Below are 22,216 nucleotides of genomic sequence, written 5' to 3'. Positions count from 1 at the left end.
ATTAAAATTATAGATCAGGTTTTCTTTCACTGATCACAAATCATGGTAATGCTTTTGTGGTGCTCATTTCCGGGCTCACTTTGGTGTGTTTATTAAAGCACAGTATTGTCAGATCACAGGGAGTATCTCATTTTCATTTTCGTATCTCCAATTCTAACGGGGATTAAATTATCCAATTAAGCTGTTAATTAAAAAGACTCCTACAGAATCAACTGCAGGCTACCAATGGCATTTTCAGTTTTCATTGTGCTGTGCTCAAAAGCAATTTTCTAAATTCAAAAGAACTCAATTTACTGCCCCATATGTCACTTTATAAGGTGTGCCTGGGAATGCTCCCTGAGAACTAAACCCATTTGCTCTTCATTCTGGGCACACAGCTAGACTACATGTCCCAGCCTCCCCTGCAGATAGATTTGGCCAATGCAATATGAACAGAAGTAATGTAGACAACTTCAAGGACAATTGCAAATCTTCCACTCAGTATCTTCCACGGCCTTTTTCCCTCCACTGGCTTCTTATAGATGAGCATACATTAAATCATGTGTTGAAAATGGCAGAACCACAATATGGAAGGGGGCTGGGTCCCTGAGTCACCGGTTAGAGGAGAGAAACTCACTGATAATTAATACCCATTATGTATAATGAAAACAAGAAATAAATTGGGTTAAGCCATTGAGATTATCTGCTTCTACAGCTAGTGTGATCTTAATAAAAAAAAGCAAGTGAACTTGAGGCACATGCAAATATCTTAAAACTAATTGGAAACAACCTCTTGCAAATTTTGATCAGGTCCACTTAGATACATATCTAACACTGTCATTTATATGCATCTTTCCTTGTGCCACTTCCCTATACACAAAAATTCTCATTTCATGGATCGGCTCAGAAACTAGAATAAACTCGCCAAGAAGGGCACAAATAGGCCATACTCAGCTACTTATTACTCACAATCTGTGTCATCTGATGTCCATTTCCTGTACATGATGATGATATGACCTATTACACAGAAGGGCTGACCTAGGATCCTACAAACCATTACTTTTCCAGATCTTTTTTTTTTTTTTTTTTTTTTTGAGACGGAGTCGTCTTGCTCTGTCCCCCAGGCTGGAGTGCAGTGGCACGATCTCGGCTCACTGCAAGCTCCGCCTCCCGGGTTCATGCCATCCTCCTGCCTCAGCCTCCCAAGTAGCTGGGACTACAGGCGCCCGCCACCACGCCCGGCTAATTTTTTATATTTTTAGTCGAGACGGGGTTTCACTGTGTTAGCCAGGATGGTCTCGATCTCCTGACCTCGTGATCCACCCACCTCAGCCTCCCAAAGTGCTGGGATTATAGGCATGAGCCACTGCGCCTATCTTAGAACGTATCAGTGCCAGAAAGGTGTTTAATCAACAGGGGACTCAGTTTGCACTGTCAGCATAATGCTAAAAGACACCACAGAGAAATCAGTATAAATTCTATTATATGCCTCTGGATTTGTCTGAACTCAGGGAGGTAGTCAGGCATGCAGAGTCCCATACCACTCAGTCATTGTCTAAGGGTCACCAGGCACTTCCACGTCTCTGAAAGTGCATTGGGCAAAGAGGCTCCGGTAGCATGAGGGCAGCCATCCCAGAGAGCCACAGCCAATTAGAAACAAAAGCAGACCGAAGATGAGATAAGGCCACCCAGTAAAAGGAATTTGCTGGGATCTGTGCAGAGGAAACACCAATAGTATCCACCAGACAAAAGTTGAATAATTCTTTCTTTCTCTGTGTTCCAAACCACAACCTGATTTACTTATATATCATAATCACTCAGTAGGGTAATTGAAACAGTTTATACATCCATCATCTCCCATGTTAGACCAGACTGTTCACTGAAGCCCAGACACTGTATATTATCCACCTAAATATAGCTAGTTTGGTGATTTAAATATAATGGGTGCTCAGTTACCGTGTGCTGTATGAATAACTGTAAATTGACTGGATTGTTAAAGAATGATGATAACACAGAGATTCTTTGATTTGATAGTAACTGTGATGTTCATTGTCACTTTTGTGAGATCAGCCCTATCCCCTATCATCATCGCTGATAATTTCCTCAGAGGCATCTCTTTCTCTATAGAAATATTATTACAAAGGGAATAAACCATATCTGCTGACTTACATTCTGGAAGAAAATATAATGACAACCTCGTAAATACCTTCTTGTCTATGGAGAAAGTTACTGCATTCAAATCTCACTTTTCTAAGCCAAGAAAGCTAGTAAGTACAGTTATTGTACACTGTTTTTTGGCAAATGTTGTATAAAACAGGACGGAATATGTTAGCAGATCTAATAGATTTTAATATTTTTAAAAAAGAAAGACACAGAAAGCCTTCAACCAACTTTTTATTGTCCTTAAAATGATTGTTCACATCGTTTCACGAGTAGGAGAAGAAAATACAACCAGTCTCACAATAACCATTTAGATATAAAATGCATAATCCAAGAATATCTTTCTTCAAACCAGTAGGACACTGTCACTGGTGATGAGAATGTTGTTATGTGAAGCAATCGTATATTCTTCCATAATTTAATATGCAACTGAGGCGTTGTTAAATGTATCAAGGAAGAAGCCTATCAAATGCTAAGTGATTATAGAAATACTGATTGAATAAATGTATTTAGAAATGGGATAATCTAAGGGATAGAGTTTAATCCACAGGTCAGTAGACCAAAGCCCAAAGACTACCTTTCCTTCCTGTGGGATACTTGACAAGAGATTTCAGGCTTCTCCACTTCTCTGGCACAAGCATAATCTGTCTGGCAAGCCATAGTTCCTAGCTGCTTCTTAGTGATGCTTCGGGGCTAAATAAGAGAAAATTTATGTGCTATGCTTTAAGCTCCATTGAGGCAAGGCCACTAAATAAACTTCAGGATAATTTATGAATCCTGTGTTTGCATTAGTGATGTCCAAGTCCATCTCATCTCATAAAATGAATAAATGAGAACAGGAGGCCAATGCTGAGCACTTAGTGCAAAGCTCAGTACACTTTGGGCAATGGTGATGAGCCCAAATAAAACCACTTTATATCTAGAAAATTTTTTTACTAATCCAGGAGATTTTTCACAAACACAAAAAACCTAACTAACTCACTCCTTCCAATGCCCAGACAGTAGTTCACTGGCAGAACATCTGGTGTGTGAATCAGAGAACTGTATTATAGCAGCCCTAGTCTGAGATCCAATATCTAATATCCTTTTAATTTACCATAATTATTTTTGTAAAACTTTATGGCTCTACTCCAGTGAATGTGCTTAGCAAGGAATGCCAAAATCCTGTCTGTCTTCTCTTCAGAGCCACATCCATAGGCCAGCTTCTCCCTACTTTTTTCTTTCCCTTCCAGTTGCATTTTACCTTTCTCTTTCTACCACTTAATCAGTGTCTGTTTATCTTAGCAATCTGTATCCAAGAGAAAGGACAATGAGAATGTAATTGGAAGAGTTAAACACAAGCATATATTTGGAAATTCAATCCTTCTCATTGTTCTAGCTAGTAGTGATGATTTGGTATTGCTGCTTTTGGTTTGTTGTTTTGTGTTGCTTCGTTTTGTTTTAGTAATGGACATCCTACCTACAATTTTCGGTATAAGAGTTACAGCAAGTAAAGTTAATCAGGATAAGGTAAGCTTCTCATCTAGAAACAGTGAGGGCCCCAACTAATCACCAACCAGTTTTGCTAAACCAACAAGTGACTTAATTTATCTTCCCAAAGCCATAATTCTATGCTTTTATCAAACACTTTCTCTGACCTGCAGGAATGTGTTTATTTGGAGTTTATAAAGGAAATCTAGAAGGGAAACAAACACTATTCATATAAGCATGATGATAAACCTCAGCTGATTTTAAACACCCAAGTCCAGGAATAAAACAGAGTATCTTATATGTCTAAACCAAGTTGGAATGCTTCCTCCAGAGAAAAGACACATACATTTCCAACCTAATACTGCTTGTTTTTAGAAATACAAACTAAGGTCACATTAAGCCAGGTTAAGAGGAGGACAAGGTAGCTGCCCTTCACAAGTAAGTTTATCCATTCAGAGAGGAAGAAGTCAAGGGGAAAATCGCTCTCCTCTGACTAATGCGGTATAATTGTTTCCTCATGATGGTGCCCCTCCATTTTTCTCCCTTCAAACGTTCCCATGGCTACAAAAGGACATGGCACACACTTACTTATATATATTTTAAAAGAATGACAAATCACAGGGACACACAATGGCTTCCTGTGGTTAATCTGAATTTGTCATTTTGCTTTTGAGATTTTCCTATCGGCCCACTTAACCCAGCACCTCATGTATAATGAATAATGTAAAGGGAGTATGGGGATGCCTATTTTAAGAAACCAAAAATGCCAGGTAACAACTTTAAGGCCATTACAGTTTTATCCTACACACACACACACACACACACACACTCAGTAATAAGAAAGGAATTCACTTACTTAGAAGGATAATGCTCGAAGGATAAAACACATGGTACTGCTCTTTCTCACAACTCTTTAGATGACTTGAAGAGTAAAAATTATGTTTATTTGGACTATGCAGGGAATTTTAAATTGAATCAATAAATTCTAGAATGTCATCAATCAAGAAATTTTTCAAAAATTTTTTTTTTTTTTTTTTTTTTTTTTAAAGAGAGGTAACATTAAGCTGAAACAGAAGGGTACATTTCTCCCTCCTCAATGTGATGTTTGTTCCTTTGCACTAAAGGGAAATGAAAATCATATGTTCCTAATGGGGAATCAGAAAATTGTTTTCTCAATGTCTGCTCATTTCAAAACCAGTACAGTGCACACATATGAAGGTAATGAAACAAGAATTAGGCTAAAAAAAAAAAAAAGTGTCTAGCAGACAGACAATCACTGCAGTTCATACAGATTGGACAAAATTTTGGAGATTTCATCTCCTAGTTTCCCTGCTGTTATGTAACTAGGAGGTTTTGCTTCTTCTGGGACCTAAAGATATGTCCTCATTCCCTTTTTTCTACTGAATAAACTCATATCTGTTACCTAGTAGCCTTTCTGCGAGCTTTGTTCATGCTGACTCGAACAGGGCAATCTGCTACATCAGATGCAAGCTGTGAGACACATTTTCATTCCAACAGACTCCAAAGCTGAAGGCAAGAACTTCATCAAAAATTGTAAAATGGAGATCAAACATATTTCTAATTTAACTACCTCAGAGTTGAGGAATGCTGTGTAATTACTGTCCATAAAAACTTGCAATGCATTCCACAGAGCAGCAAGCCCTCCCAGGTATTCATGCACATGTCTTCATCATTGAGAGGCTACAAGTTTAATAGATTGAACTTTTAAAGGATACATCAATTTAGGCTTCCCACAAAGCTATAGATTGAAATGCTATGTACCACGTAACTGTGGCTAACACACTAAAATGGACAATAGCAACAATTTAGCAGATAGCATTTTAACAAAAGTAGCCTAGGGATTTATTTTTGTTGGTTTGATTTTCTAAAGAAGCATACTTAGTTCATTCTTGTATTCCATTTTATAAGCCCTACAACTTTGAACAGATACTGTCTAGATCCAAGCAGGTCACCTACCCAAATAACGAAAATGCACTAAAAATGAAAGTCTCCAGGCCTAAAGCCTCTGCTGGCACTGTGCAGCTGTCTCAGGATGCCATAAACCAGCGTCCCAGCTACCAGAGTCGGCAGGAGTCCATGCCTCTGTTCATCGTGGAATTGGGTGGACAGTTAAAAGCTTTCTGGAATTCTTCAAAGTTACTAATTGCACCATTGACCCTGAAAAAAGATATGTCAAAGCATATGTCATATAATTCTTGCACATCAACAGGTTCTGTATAAAACTGTAGCAGAATATTGCTAGAAAGAATGTTGGCATTCTTTTAATGTGTTTACAGGGAGACAACTAAAGCCCAAAATGATTAAGTACATTTCCAGAAAAAATTAACAGACTAGAACCAGCATCTCCTGAATGCCAAGCAAATGCCCCTATTACTCTTCCAACAGTCTTCAAATTCTTTTAAAACTGCATCATCACCAATATTAGTTTTTCTAACTTTTTAAAAACTTAATGGAAAGTATAACTGACATAAAGTATACAAAGTACTAAATGTAGAACTTGCCAGTTTTCGTGTGTATATGCCCATATTACTATCTGCCAGAGCAAGACATTCCAGCACCCAGAAGGCTCCTGCCTGTTCCATACCAACAGCATCTCCAAAGATGATAACTACTATTCTGACATCTATTGCCATAACTTTGCCTGATTTTTGAACTTCATGTGAGTGGGATCCACGGCATGTACTGTTTGGTCTTTGACTTCTTTCACTGAATATAATGTCTGTAAGAGTCACCCATGTTGTTGCATTTCCAGCTATTTTTAAAGAATTCATTCAATCTACAAAACATTTTCTCTGAATTAGTGTTAGGTATGGAAGCTCATAGTTGCCCAGAATTTGATTAATGCAACAATCAATCAATCAATTAATGAATGGTATCTAGTTATTACTGATAATTCTTCACTGGAGTTAGCTCCAACATACCACATTCTTACAGGCTTCCAACTACAGCAAAGACTGGATTCCTACTCTGCACTTTGATCGTAGCTGCCTTTTGGAAGTGGTATTGCCATTGTGTGATTTCTGCTGCACTCAAAATCTATAGTTACTGCAGACCTCAGTAACAAGCCAGCATATACACACACACACAAAAAACTTCCCCCCCTTCTATTTCTTACTCAACTCCATGTTCAAAGGGTTGACTAGAGACTCAGCATTTTCAGTCCCTGACTATTTCTTCCCTAATGACTTTGTTACCTACAGGCATTTGAATAAATGTAATGGACTGTATCCAAGAAATCCTCATAACCTCTTGTGTTTTAGCTGAATATATGGGTAGGGATGCATATTTCATAGTGTGATTCACCCTAGGCAAGTGTTAAAGATAGAATATAGCTGATAATTAGGAAGCATACACTATAAAATTCAACATTACAGGCAACTAGTTAAAGGAAATAAGTTTCTGAAAACTTATCTGTTGAGTAATTAATCTACTGTGTGATTTCATCTGCACCATTTGTCAGTGGGAACACATTTTAGTACATTCGAGACCGTCAGCCTTCATGACAGTTTAGCCCAGTGGGGGAGAAATTTCCAACATAGTGATTAGATTTTTATGCTAGTGGGTAATTTATAGTCAATTTCTGAAGCATTTCTAAGGCAAGATCTTAAGAATAAGATCTTAAAATATAGAAGAAATTTTAGATGGCTTTCTTGCAATATGCTAATGGATCCGTTTAAACATTAAATATAAAGATATCCAGATATAATGCCCTAAACAAAGAATGAATACATATAAATTATTATGGTTTTTGGATTTCTCATCATACTCATCTTTCCTGTACTATAGAAAATTTCTGTCAACCTACAGGACCGAGTACAGGGTGAGTAATATTAACTTTAATTGTATTTGTACTTAATGTTTTATACATTCTGACGAATAAGACTGTAATTCATAATCCTTTTCCTTTTTTGTATAAGCTACTGTTTCAAAATATGATCCAACCTGAAAGCCAAAATGTAGACTCTCTAACTCTAGATATAAATTATAATTAATTGCTGAATAATGCAATGTATCCTCCTTTGTGTTCAGAGCTATTTAGAAAGTGGCCATTCATTCATGTTTGCTGGCTGACTGTGTGAAAGAACAAGAGGTATGAAAGGGGATATTCTTTAAAACAAAATAAACCAGAGCTCTAGGTGTTTTAAGGCAGAGTACATCAAATCTCATCCTTTCCTAAGACAATAAAGGCTATTTTTTTGGACCAAAAAAGTAAGCAGCTGAGTAAGTCCAATAATGCAGTTTACTGAGACTCTTTCAAAAGCTAGAAGATAATGGGATGTAATACTAAAGCTGCGATTTGGATTCCAAATTACCTCTGGAGTCTTGTATAGTCTCAATGGCACTTGATGTAGCACTAGACTAGATATGTACAAGTACCATCAGCAGAAATTCAGGTGAGAGAGTGCTGACTAAACCAGCTTACTACTAATGAAAGAAGATATTTAGTTTCTGTGTGGCCAGATATTTTTTGGCTGCAAAATGGAAATCATACGTTCACAATGTGGGATTTTTTTTCAGATCACCTATCTGGTAGAGCCCTTGGATGGCTGGGTGGGGGAGGAAGGGGGGAGATGCACAGTTAAAAACTGCCGTCACCCATTTGCCCATTTACCTAAACTGAGGGGGACTGTGAGCACCAATTTGGACTTGTTCTCGGGCAGCTTCTGGTCTGTAGGAATTGCACCTCACCTAGAAGAGAAAAGCATCCCAACAAATGAGCTTTCATTCCAATTATGTATTTTCTACTGTTTTAACTGCTCCAAATTATACTGAGGAATAATTTTAGAATCAGTGGATGACAAACAGTTTTAGTAGATGAAATAAAACCGTCATCGGTAATAACATCTATTATTCTGATCCCCAGAGTAGAAGGTTTTATCAATGTGAATAATTTCACAATTTGAGTAAGTGAGAAAGGTTTCCAGACAAGTGCTTTAAACCAAGAGAATCGTATATGTGCCCAGGAATCGACCAGTGTATTCATTCAATGAATTTAATGTTTGAAATAGTCCTTCTCAAATTTAACCATACTCATTCAAATCAATAAAATGAATCAGGCACCCATTATTGAGGATGGTGATGAGAAGTTAGTAGTCTGCCCCTGAGTGCCTTGCTCGCTTCACCCTAGTCTGGGCCTAGGATTGAAGTACACTTCTCCATCTCCTTTGAAGTTGGGCATGGTGACTGTGGCTTGTTCTGGCCAATGAAGTGTTAGCAGAAGCAGAAGTAATATATGTTACTTCCTGGCAGAAGCTTTAAAACCTGACAGAAGTTTTAAGAGCCTTAAGAACAATTTAAGATGCTACACTAACGGCCAGTGCACATATCCTCGTATGTCTTTTCTACTCCTGTGGTATCCACAGAAGCACGTGCCAAGATATAGACTCTAAAACCCAAGTTTTTTGTTTGTTTGTTTGTTTTCACATGGAGTCTCGCTCTGTCACCCAGGCTGGAGTGCAATGGCGCAATCTTGGCTCACTGCAACCTCCACCTCCTGGGTTCAAGCGATTCTCCTGCCTCAGCCTCCCAAGTAGCTGGGATTACAGGTGCACACCACCACGCCCAGCTAATTTTTGTATTTTTTTTTTAAATTATACTTTAAATTCTGGGGTACATGTGCAGAACGTGGAAGCTTGTTACATAGGTATACACGTGCCATGATGGTTTACTGGACCCATCAACCCGTCATCTACATTAGGCATTTCTCCTAATGCTATCCCTCCCCTAGTCCCCCACCCCCTGACAGGCCCTGGTGTGTGATGTTCCCCTCCCTGTGTCCATGTGCTCTCATTGTTCAACTCCCATTTATGAGTGAGAAAATGTGGTGTTTGGTTTTCTGTTCCCGTGTTAGTTTGCTGAGAAGGATGGCTTCCAGCTTCATCCGTGTCCCTGCAAAGGACATGAACTCATCCTTTTTTATGGCTGCATAGTATTCCATGGTGTGTATGTGCCACATTTTCTTTATCCAGTCTATCACTGATGGACATTTGGGTTGGTTCCCAGTCTTTGCTATTGTTGAACAGTGCCACAATAAACATACGTATGCATGGCATCTTTATAGTAGAATGATTTAAAATTATTTCGGTATATACCCAGTAATGGGATTGCTGGGTCAAATGGTATTTCTAGTTGTAGATCCTTGAGGAATCGCTACACTGTCTTCCACAATGGTTGAACTAGTTTACGCTCCCACCAACAATGTAAAAGCGTTCCTGTTTCTCCACATTCTCTCCAGCATCTGTTGTTTCCTGACTTTTTAATGATCGCCATTCTAACTGGCATGAGATGGTATCTCATAGCGGTTTTGATTGATTTGCATTTCTCTAATGACCAGTGATAATGAGCATTTTTCATATGTTTGTTGGCTGCATAAATGTCTGCTTTTAAGAAGTGTCTGTTCATATCTTTCACTCACTTTTTGATGGGGTTGTTTTTTTCTTGCAAATTTGTGTAAGTCCTTTGTAGATTCTGGATATTAGCCCTTTGTCAGATGGGTAGATTGCAAAAACTTTCTCCCATCCTCTAGGTTGCCTGTTCACTCTGATGATAGTTTCTTTTGCTGTGCAGAAGCTCTTTAGCTTAATTAGATTCCATTTGTCAATTTTGGCTTTTGTTGCCATTGCTTTTGGTGTTTTAGACATAAAGTCCTTGCCCATGCCCATGTCCTGAATGGTATTGCCCAGGTTTTCTTCTAGGATTTTTATGGTCCTAGGTCTCACGTTTAAGTCGTTGATTCATCTTGAGTTGATTTTTTGTTTAAGGTGTAAGGAAGGGGTCCAGTTTCAGTTTTCTGCATATGGCGAGCCAGTTTTCCCACACCATTTATTAAATACGGAATCTTTTCCCCATTGCTTGTTTTTGTCAGGTTTGTCAAAGATCAGATGGTGGTTGATGTGTGGTGTTATTTCTGAGGGCTCTGTTCTGTTCCATTGGTCTATATCTCTGTTTTGGTACCAGTACCATGCTGTTTTGGTTACTGCAGCCTTGCAGTAAAGTTTAAAGTCAGGTAGCGTGATGCCTCCAGCTTTGTTCTTCTTGCCCAGGACTGTCTTGGCCATATGGGCTCCTTTTTGGTTCCATATGAAATTTAAAGTAGTTTTTTCCAATTCTGTGAAGAAAGTCATTGGTAGCTTGATGGGGATGGCATTGAATCTATAAATGACCTTGGGCAGTATGGCCATTTTCACGATATTGATTCTTCCTATCCATGAGCATGGAAAGTTCTTCCATTTGTTTGTGTCCTCTTTTATTTTGTTGAGCAGTGGTTTGTAGTTCTCCTTGAGGAGGTCCTTCATATCCCTTGGAAGTTGGATTCCTAGGGATTTTATTCTCTTAGTGGCAATTGTGAATGGGAGTTCACTCATGATTTGGCTCTCTGTTTGTCTGTTATTGGTGTATAGGAATGCTTGTGATTTTTGCACATTGATTTTGTATCCTGAGACTTTGCTGAAGTTGCTTATCAGCTTAAGGAGATTTTGGGCTGGGACGATGGGGTTTTCTTAATATGCAATCTATACAATCATGTCATCTGCAAACAGAGACAATCTGACTGCCTCTCTTCCTATTTCAATACGTTTATTTCTTTCTCTTGCCTGATTGCCCTGGCCAGAACTTCTAACACTATGTTGAATAGGAGTGGTGAGAGAGGGCATCCTTGTCTTGTGCCAGTTTTCAAAGGGAATGCTTCCAGTTTTTGCCCATTCAGTGTGATACTGGCTGTGGGTTTGTCATAAATAGCTCTTATTATTTTGAGATACGTTCCATTGATACCTAGTTTACTGGGAGTTGTTAGCATCAAGGGGTGTTGAACTTTGTCGAATGCCTTTTCTGCATCTATTGAGATAATCGTGCGGTCTTTGTCATTGGTTCTGTGTATGTGATGGATGATGTTTATTGATTTGCATATGTTGAAACAGCCTTGCATCCCAGGTATGAAGCCAACTTGGTTGTGGTGGATAGGCTTTTTGATGTGCTACTGGATTTGGTTTGCCAATATCTTATTGAGGATTTTCGCATTGATGTTCATCAGGGATATTGGTCTAAAATTCTCTTTTTTTGTTGTGTCTCTGCCAGGTTTTGGTATCAGGATCATGCTGGCCTCATAAAATGAGTTAGGAAGGATTCCCTCTCTTTCTATTGTTTGGAATAGTTTCAGAAGGAATGGCACCAGCTCCTCTTTGTACCTCTGGTAGAATTCGGCTGTGAATCCGTCTGGTCCTCAACTTTTTTGCGGTTAGTAGGCTATTAATTGCTGCCTTAATTTCCGAACTTGTTATTGGTCTATTCAGGGATTCAACTTCTACCTGGTTTAGTCTTGGGAGGGTGTATGTGTCCAGGAATTTATCCATTTCTTCCAGTTTATTTGCATAGAGATGTTTGTTAATAGTATTCTCTGATGGTAGTCTGTATTTCTGTGGGATCGGTGGTGATGTCCCCTTTATCATTTTTTATTGCGTCTGTTTGATTCGTCCCTCTTTTATTCTTTATTAGTCTGGCCTAGTGGTCTATTTTGTTGATCTTTTTGAAAAGCCAGCTCCTGGATCCATTGATGTTTTGAAGGGTTTTTTGTGTCTCTATCTCCTTCAGTTCTGCTCTGATCTTAGTTATTTCTTGTTTTCTGCTGGCTTTTGAATTTGTTTGCTCTTGCTTCTCTAGTACTTTTAATTGTGATGTTAGGGTGTCAATTTTAGATATTTCCTGCTTTCTCTTGTGGGCATTTAGTGCTATAAATTTCTTTCTACACACTGCTTTAAATGTGTCCCAGAGATTCAGGTACATTGTGTCTTTGTTCTCATTAGTTTCACAGAACATCTTTATTTCTGCCTTCATTTTGTTATTTACCTAATAGTCATTCAGGTGCAGGTTGTTCAGTTTCCATGTAGTTGCGGAGTTTTGAGTGAGTTTCTTAATCCTGAGTTCTAATTTGTTTGCACTGTGGTCTGAGAGACTGTTTGTTATGATTTTCATTCTTTGGCATTTGCTGAGAAGTGTTTTACTTCCAACTATGTGGTCAATTTTGGAATACGTGTGATTTGGTGCTGAGAAGAATGTATATTCTGTTGATTTGGGATGGAGAGTTCTGTAGATGCCTATTAGGTCCACTTGGTCCAGAGCTGAGTTCAAGTCCTGGATATCCTTGTTAATTTTGTCTCAATCTGTCTAGTGTTGACAGTGGGGTGTTAAAGTCTCCCACTGTTACTGTGTGGGAATCTAAGTCTCTTTGTAGGTCTCTGAGAACTTGCTTTATGAATCTGGGTGCTCCTGTATTGGGTGCATATATATTTAGGATAGTTAGCTCTTCTTGCTACATTGACCCCTTTACCATTATGTAATGCTCTTCTCTGTCTCTTTTGATCTCTGTTGGATTAAAGTCTGTTTTATCAGAGACGATGATTGCAACCTCTGCTTTTTTTTTTTTCTTTCCATTTGCTTGGTAGATCTTCCTCCATCCCTTTATTTTGAGTCTATGTGTGTCTCTGCAAGTGAGATGGGTTTCCTGAATACAGCACACTGATGGGTCTTGACTCTTTATCCAGTTTGCCAGTCTGTATCTTTTAATTGGGGCATTTAGCCCCTTTACATTTAAGGTCAATATTGTTATGTGTGAATTTGATCCTCTCATTATGATGCTATCTATCTGGATATTTTGCCCATTAGTTGATGCAGTTTCTTCATAGTGTTGATGGTCTTTACAGTTTGGTGTTTTTCAGTGGCTGGTACCAGTTGTTCCTTTCTGTGTTCAGTGCTTCTTTCGGGAGCTCTTGTAAGGCAGGCCTGGTGGTGACAAAATCTCTCAACCTTTGCTTGTCTGTAAAGGATTTTATTTCTCCTTTGCTTATGAAGCTTAGGTTGGCTGGATATGAAATTGTGGGTTGAAAATTCTTTTCTTTTCTTTGAGATTGTTGAATATTTGCCCCCTCTCTCTTCTGGCTTGCAGGGTTTCTGCCGAAATATCCTTTGTTAGTCTGATGGGCTTCCCTTTGTGGGTAACCCGACCTTTCTCTCTGGCTCCCCTTAACCTATTTTCCTTCATTTCAACCTTGGTGAATCTGACGATCATGTGTCTTGGGTTGCTCTTCTCGAGGAATATCTTTGCGGTGTTCTCTGTATTTCCTGAATTTGAATGTGGGCCTGCCTTGTTAGGTGGGGGACGTTCTCCTGGATGATATCCTGACGAGTGTTCTCCAACTTGGTTCCATTCTCCCTATCACTTTCAGGTACACCAATCAAACGTAGATTTGGTCTTTTCACATAGTCCCATATTTCGTGGAGGTTTTGTTCGTCTCTTTTAACTCTTTTTTTCTCTTCTCTAATCTTCTCGCTTTATTTCACTGAGTTGATCTTCAATCTCTGATATCCTTTCTTCTGCTTGATCAGTTCGGCTATTGATACTTGTGTATGCTTCACAAAGTTCTCGTGCTGTGTTTTTCAGCTCCATCGAGTCATTTATGTTCTCCTCTAAACTTGTTATTCTGGTTAGCAGTTCCTCTAACCTGTTTTCAAGGTTCTTAGCTACCTTGCAATGGGTTAGGACATGCTCCTTTAGCTCGGAGGAGTTTGTTATCACCCACCTTCTGAAGCCTACTTCTGACAATTTGTCAAAATCATTCTCCGTCCAGTTTTGTTCCCTTGCTGGCGAGGAGTTGAGTTGTGATCATTTGAAGGAGAAGAGGCGTTCTGGTTTTTGGAGTTTTCAGCCTTTTTGTGCCGGTTGTTCCCCATCTTCGTTGATTTATCTACCTTTGGTCTTTGATGCTGGTGACCTTCGGATATGGTCTCTGACCGGACATCCTTTTTGTTGATGTTGCTACTATTCCTTTCTGTTTGTCAGTCTTCCTTCTAACTAACTCAGGGCTCCTCTGCTGTAGGTCTGCTGGGGTTTGCTGGAGGTCCTCTCCAGACCCTGTTTGGCTAGGTATCACCAGTGAAGTCTACAGAACAGCAAAGATTGCTGCCTGTTCCTTCCTCTGGAAGCTTTGTCCACAGAGAGGCACCTGCCAGATGCTAGTGAGAGCTCTCCTGTATGAAATGTTTGTCAGCCCCTACTGGGAGGTATCTCCCAGCCAGGATACACAGGGGTCAGGGACCTACTTGAGGAGGCAGTCTGACCCTTAGCAGAGCTCGACTGCTGTGCTGGCTGTCGGGCAGGGACGTTTAAGTCTGCTGAAGCTGTGCCCACACCTGCCCCTTCCCCTAGATGCTCTGTCCCAGGGAGATGGGGGTTTTATCTATAATTCCCTGACTGGGGCTGCTGCCTTCTTTTCAGAGAGGCTCTGCCTAGAGAGGCAGTCTGGTCACAGTGGCCTTGCTGAGCTGCCGTGGGCTCTACCTAGTTCAGACTTCCCAGTGGCTTTGTTTACACTGTGAGGGTAAAACTGCCTACTCAAGCCTCAGCAATGGTGGATGCCCCTCCCAACTCCAAACTTAAGCATCCCAGGTCAACCTCAGACTGCTGTGCTAGCAGCGACAATTTCAAGCCAGTGAATCTTAGCTTGCTGGGCTCCATGGGGGTGGCACGCACCGAGCCCGGTACTGTAAGGAATCTCCTGGTCTGCCGGTCGCGAAGACTGTGGGAAATGTGCGGTATCTGGGCTGGAGTGCACTGTTCCTCCTGGTACCGTCTCTCATGGCTTCCCTTGGCTAGGAACAGGAAATCCCCCAACCGCTTGTGCCTCCCGGGTGAAGTGCCGTCCCACCCTGCTTTGGCTCACCCTCCGTGGGCTGTACCCACTGTCCGTCCAGTCCCAGTGAGATGAACCGGGTACCTCAGTTGGAAATGCAGAAATCACCTGCCTTCTGTGTCAGTCCTGCTGGAAGCTGCAGACCAGAGCTGTTCCTATTAGGCCATCTTGCCTAATTTTTGTATTTTTTTTAGTAGAGACGGGGTTTCGCCATGCTGGCCAGGCTGGTCTCAAACTCCTCACCTCAGGCAATCCACCCGCCTCGGCCTCCCAAAGCGCTGGGATTACAGGCCGTGCCCGGCCCAAAACCCAAGTTCTTGAGTAAAAACTACAAGAGCCCCACTGCTGACTCATGTTGGACATGGAGAGTGAACAAGAAATAAACTTTTGTCATGTTGTTTCTGCAGCATAACTTACTTTATCCTGACTTGCCATGTGACTTGAGGTATGATATGGTCTTAAAGTACGAATTGAACTAGGACACATAAATATGGAAAAAAAATATTCTAAGTGGAGGGGGAAATGGGAGCAAAGACATGTTTGAGGGGAAAGAGAACAAGACATTCAGCTAGGCTGGAGTATATGATGCATAACGGGCAGCAGTGGGAGAGGAAGGACAGTGTCAGATTTCTGAAGTCCTGAGCAGTTGGCCAGAGTGTTTAAACTATATTTAAAAGTCATTCTTGAGTAGGAAAATAATAAAACCCAGATTTTAAAAAGATTTATCTGGCAGGGGTGTATAGTGGAAGGAAGAAATTAGAGACTAGTTAGATTATTTATAGATACCAGGAAGGTTCTCAATGGATGTCCACTAAATAAGTAGAAAATAGAATGGAAAGAAGTAGAAGGATTAGAAGAATATCTGAGAAAAATGAGAGGTCACAGCAGCTACAGGGACATAGAAAGCAGGAAAGGTGATATGATGTTGTTGCTTTTGATGAAGATAAACCACCAGTCACCGTGGTTCTGAATTTGACTTTGAAGATGTTTTGTAATGTGATTCCTTTAACTTCCTCAGAAGCTGGCTAATGTGAAGTAGTTTCTGGCATTTGATTTTACCTCATTTCTTATGTTATTTCTTCTTATATTCTTATATTATAATATAGTATTGTCTTTGCTTAATGTATCACTTAAGAGACTTCTGAAAACACATTATGCCTGCTACTGTTTTCTTAGTACCTTCCCAGGAGGGAAAGTAATTTTACTCCTTACAAGCAGACTCACTTTAAAGTGCAAAAGATTGAAAAATCTCTTCATTCTGTCAGTGGGAAAAGCTCCAAGATAAATTTCTCACTAGTGATATAAAATAGCTTTCCACATTTCCCCCCTAAATCTATCTCTTAAGTTTAAAATCAATCAATCAATCAGCTATAGTTTGGTATTATATCTGGAAACATTTCAGAATTATGAGTAACTTCACTATCAATTATTTTATCTACAAAGAGATATTGTGGGCTAGGATGTAAATAGTAAGAACTGATAGATCACTATACTTTGTCCTCTAGAGCAGGGGTTAGCAAACTTTTTCTGAAAAGAGACAGATGGTAAAGATTTTAGGCTTTGAAGACTATAAGGTCCCTGTTTCAATTATTCAACTCTGCCATTGTAGCACAAAACCAGCTACAGATCGTGAATAAATGAAGGAATGTGGCTGCTTTCCAATAAAACATCATTATTTACAAAAACAGGCAGCAGGCCATATTTGGCTCTAGTTTGCCAGTCCCAACTCTAGAAAGTTCTATTTTTGTATACTTATTTTATATATCTGACCCAGTAAAAGGGAGTCTCCTTAGTTGAATTGTTGGTTTTGTTTTATTCATTTCAAGCAATAATTGTTAGTTTTATTCATTTCAAGCAATTGATCTAAAAATATCAACTGTCTTCAATATACCCAGCATCTTTGCTGGGTGCTATGGAGATAGGAAGTGTAAGGATCCAGAAGATTAGCTGTGGAGATAAAACTAAAATTCTTGAACATTTGGAGAGCAGTTAAGTACTCAACTGCATGGTAATGAAAGTAAGTGTAAAAGCAGTTGAAGATAAAAGAGAATAATAAGGACTGGAGTCCTTGCGGAAGAGTTTATGGAAGATGTGGAGGGAGTGGAACTCAACATGGATCCTGAAGGATGAAGCTTAGATTGAATAATCATCTGAAGGGGAAGAGTAGGAAGGGTTGCATTATAGAAGGAGAATCAGAAGCAAAGCCAAAGAGACAGTAATGGGCATGACACTGTAGGGTAGAAGTGAGGATACTTGCCCCACTAAGGCTGAGTTTTTTCTCACCCAGTGGAGTTATGGGAAATTGAATTGGATTGGGTGGAGTTGGATCACACCGAAAACTTGGGAAGCCAGATGGAGGTATTTATTTGGCTTCAATGCGGTAGGCATTTGGGAGCCACTGTAGTTCTTTCAGCAGGTTGGTAATGAAATAAAAGTGGTATTCCAATGGTATGTAAAACAGTGGTTAAAAAAAAAATGCTGAAGTCAGATTAACATTCCATAAGACTGTTGGGATTAATCCAGAGTAGAAGATATTAAGATTATGCCTATATATGATAAGATAGGGTAATGGGGATGCTATGGACTAAATGTTTCTATCCCCCAAAATTCTTATGTTGAAGCCCTAATCAATATGATGGCATTAGGAGTTGGGCCTTTGGGAGGCAATTAAATCATGAGGGTGGAGCCCTCATGAATGGGATTAGTACCCTTAGAAGAAGAGGCCAGAGAGCTAGCTAGCTCTTTCCACCCTGTGAGGACACAGAGAGAAATTGGCAGTGTGCAACCCAGAAGAAAGCCCCCACCAAAACTTGATCCCACTAGCACTCTGATCTCAGACTTCCAGCCTCCAAAACTGTGATAAATTAATTTCTGTTGTTTATAAGCCACCTAGTCTATGACACTTTGTTATAGCAGCCCAAACTGTCAAAAAACAGGAGAGAAGATGTCAAATCTGAAAAGCACTTAAAAGTATGAAACCTCCAGAAGAACTAGAAGATGGCCAAATAGGAACAGCACTGGTCTGCAGCTCCCAGCGAAATCAATGCAGAAAGTGGGTGATTTCTGCATTTCCAACTGAGGTACCCAGTTTGTCTCATTGGGACTGGTCGGACAGTGGGTGCAGGCCACAGAGGGCAAGCCGAAGCAGGGTCTGGTGTCACCTCACCCAGGAAGTGCAAGGGGTCGGGGAATTTTCTCCCCTACCCAAGGGAAGCCATGAGGGACTGAGCCTGAGGAACCGTGCACTCCAGTCCAGATACTGCACTTTTCCCACGGTCTTCGCAACCTGCAGAACAGGAGATTCCCTCCAGTGCCTACCCCACCAGGGCTCTGGGTTTCAAGTACAAAACTGGGCAGCCATTTGGGCAGACACTCAACTAGCTGCAGGAATTTTTTTGTTGTTGTTGTTTGTGTGTGTGTGTGTGTTTTTGATACCCCAGTGGTGCTGGGAATGCCAGCAAGACAGAACCGTTCACTCCCGTCAGAAGGGGTTCTAAAGCCAGGGAGCCAAGTGGTCTGGCTTGGCGGGTCCCAACCCCACAGAGCCCAGCAAGCTAAGATCCACTGGCTTGAAATTCTCACTGCCAATACAGCAGCAGTCTGAGATCGACCTGGGACACTTGAGCTTGTTGGGGGAAGGGGTGTTCTCCAATGCTGAGGCTTGAGTAGATGGTTTTACCCTCACAGTATAAACAAAGCCACCAGGAAGTTTCAACCGGGAGGAGCCCACCACAGCTCAGCAAGGCCACTGTGGCCGGACTGCCAGATGTCACCTCTCTGGGCAGGGCATCTCTGAAAAAAAAAAAAAAAAGCAACAGCCCCGGTCAGGGAATTATAGATAAAACCCCCATCTCCCTGGGACAGAGCACCTGGGGGAAGAGGCGGCTGTGGGCACAGCTTCAGCAGACTTAAACGTCCCTGCCTGACAGCCAGTGCAGCGGTCGAGCTCTGCTAAGGGTCAGACTGCCTCCTCAAGTGGGTCCCTGATCCCCGTGTATCCTGAGTGGGCGACACCTCCCGGTAGGGGCCGACAAACGTCTCGTACAGGAGAGCTCTGGCTGGCATCTGGCAGATGCCCCTCCGGGACAAAGCTTCCGGAGGAAAGAACAGGCAGCAGTTTTTGCTGTTCTGCAGCCTCTGCTGGTGATAACCAGGTAAACAGGGTCTGGAGTGGACCTCCAGCAGACCTGCAGCAGAGGAGCCTGTTTGTAAGAAGGAAAACTAACAAACAGAAAGGAATAGCACATCTACTAAAATACCTCATCCGAAGGTCACCAACATCAAAGACCAAAGGTAGATAAATCCACAAAGATGGGGAGAAACCAGCACAAAAAAGCTAAAAGTTCCAAAAACCAAAATACCTCCTCTCCTCCAAAGGATCACAACTCCTCGCCAGCAAGGGAACAAAACTGGACGGAGAATGATTTTGACGAATTGACAGAAGTAGGCTTCAGAAGGTGGGTGATAACTAACTTCTCCAAGCTAAAGGAGCATTGTTCTAAGCCATTGCAAGGAAGCTAAGAACCTTGAAAACAGGTTAGACGAATTGCTAACTAGAATAACCAGATAACCAGTTTAGAGGAGAACATAAATGACCTGATGGAGCTAAAAAACACAGCACGAGAACTTTGTGAAGCATACACAAGTATCAATAGCCGAATTGATCAAGCGGAAGAAAGGATATCAGAGATTGAAGATCAACTCAATGCAATAAAGCGAGAAGACGAGATTAGAGAAAAAGGAGTCAAATGAAATGAACAAAGCCTCCAAGAAATATGGCACTATGTGAAAAGACCAAATCTACATTTGATTGGTGTACCTGAAAGTGACGGGGAGAATGGAACCAAGTTGGAAAACACTCTTCAGGATATTATCCAGGAGAACTTCCCCTCCCTAGCAGGACAGGCCCACATTCAAATTCAGGAAATACAGAGAACACCACTAAGATACTCCTTGAGAAGAGCAACCCAAGACACATAATCGTCAGATTCACCAAGGTTGAAATGAAGGAAAAAAAGTTAAGGGGAGCCAGAGAGAAAGGTCAGGTTACTGACAAAGGGAAGCCCATCAGACCAGACTAACAGTGGATCTCTCAGCAGAAACTCTACAAGCCAGGAGAGAGTGAGGGCCAATATTCAACAATCTCAAAGAAAAGAAAAGAATTTTCAACCCACAATTTCATATCCAGCCAAACTAAGCTTCATAAGCAAAGGAGAAATAAAATCCTTTACAGACAAGCAAAGGTTGAGAGATTTTGTCACCACCAGGCCTGCCTTACAAGAGCTCCTGAAAGAAGCACTGAACACAGAAAGGAACAACTGGTACCAGCCACTGAAAAACACCAAATTGTAAAGACCATCAACACTATGAAGAAACTGCATCAACTAATGGGCAAAATATCCAGATAGATGGCATCATAATGAGAGGATCAAATTCGCACATAACAATATTGACCTTAAATGTAAATGGGCTAAATGCCCCAATTAAAAGACACAGACTGGCAAATTGGATAGAGTCAAGAACTATCAATGTGCTGTATTCAGCAGACCCATCTCACGTGCAAAGACACGCATAGGCTCAAAATAAAGGGATGGAGGAATATTTACCAAGCAAATGGAAAGAAAAAAAAAAAAAGCAGAAGTGGCAATCCTAATCTCTGATAAAACAGACTTTGAATGAACAAAGATCAAAAGAGACAAAGAAGAACATTACATAATGGTAAAGGGGTCAATGTAGCAAGAAGAGCTAACTATCCTAAATATATATGCACCCTATACAGGAACACCCAGATACATAAAGCAAGTCCTTAGAGACCTACAAAGAGACTTAGACTCCCACAGAATAATAGTGGGAGACTTTACACCCCATTGTCAATATTAGATAAATGGACAGAAAATTAACAAGGATATCCAGGACTTGAACTCAGCTCTGAACCAAGCGGACCTAATAGGCATCTATAGAACTCTCCACCCCAAATCAACAGAATATATATTCTTCTCAGCACCTCATCGCTCTTACTGTAAAATTCATCACATAATTGGAAGTAAAACACTTCTCAGCAAATGCAAAAGAAAGAAAATCATAACAAACAGTCTCTCAGACCTCAGTGCAATCAAATTAGAACTCAGGATTAAGACACCCACTCAAAACCACACAGCTACATGGAAACTGAACAACCTGCTCCTGAACGACTACTGGGTAAATAACAAAATGAAGGCAGAAATAAAGATGTTCTTTGAAACCAGTGAGAAGAAAGACACAATGTACCAGAATCTCTGGGACACATTTAAAACAGTGTGTAGAGAGAAATTTATAGCACTAAATGCCCACAAGAGAAAACAGGAAAGATCTAAAATTGACACCCTAACATCACAATGAAAAGAACTAGAGAAGCAAGGGCAAACAAATTCAAAAGCTAGCAGAAAACAGGAAATAGCTAAGATCAGAGCAGAACTGAAGGAGATAGACACACAAAAAACCCTTCAAAAAATCAATGAATCCAGGAGCTGGTTTTTTGAAAAGATCAACAAAATAGACAGACCACTAGCCAGACTAATAAGGGAGAAAAGAGAGAAGAATCAAATAGATGCAATAAAAAATGATACAGAGGATATCACCAAGAATCCCACAGAAATTCAAACTACCATCAGAGAATACTATAAACACCTCTATGCAAATAAACTAGAAAACCTAGAAGAAATGGATAAATTCCTGGACACATACACCCTCCCAAGACTAAACCAGGTAGAAGTTGAATCCCCGAATAGACCAATAACAAGTTCTGAAATTGAGGCAGCAATTAATAGCCTACCAACCAAAAAAAGTTGAGGACCAGACAGATTCACAGCCGAATTCTACCAGAGGTACAAATAGGAGCTGGTACCATTCCTTCTGAAGCTATTCCA

The 22,216-nt window shown here is 40.5% G+C and overlaps 1 protein-coding gene across 1 annotated transcript in view; it reads right to left on the bottom strand.

Annotated features, from left to right (window-relative positions):
- Positions 1-5,471: 5,471 nt before the first annotated feature.
- Positions 5,472-22,216, bottom strand: part of PHEX (phosphate regulating endopeptidase X-linked) — a 223,552-nt gene continuing 206,807 nt past the window's right edge. Inside the window, exons 21-22 of the mRNA XM_054471801.2 lie at positions 8,243-8,319; positions 5,472-5,787 (exon numbers count right to left, since the gene is read on the bottom strand). Coding sequence (XP_054327776.1) covers positions 5,685-5,787; positions 8,243-8,319 — 180 coding nt within the window. The 3' untranslated portion in view covers positions 5,472-5,684. The remainder of the gene's footprint in view (positions 5,788-8,242; positions 8,320-22,216) is intronic.

Source organism: Pongo pygmaeus, chromosome X, assembly GCF_028885625.2.
Source record: "Pongo pygmaeus isolate AG05252 chromosome X, NHGRI_mPonPyg2-v2.0_pri, whole genome shotgun sequence".
Lineage (NCBI taxonomy): Eukaryota > Metazoa > Chordata > Mammalia > Primates > Hominidae > Pongo > Pongo pygmaeus.
The sequence above is the reverse complement of the archived record's forward strand: the minus strand, read 5'-3'. Positions and strand labels throughout refer to the sequence as shown.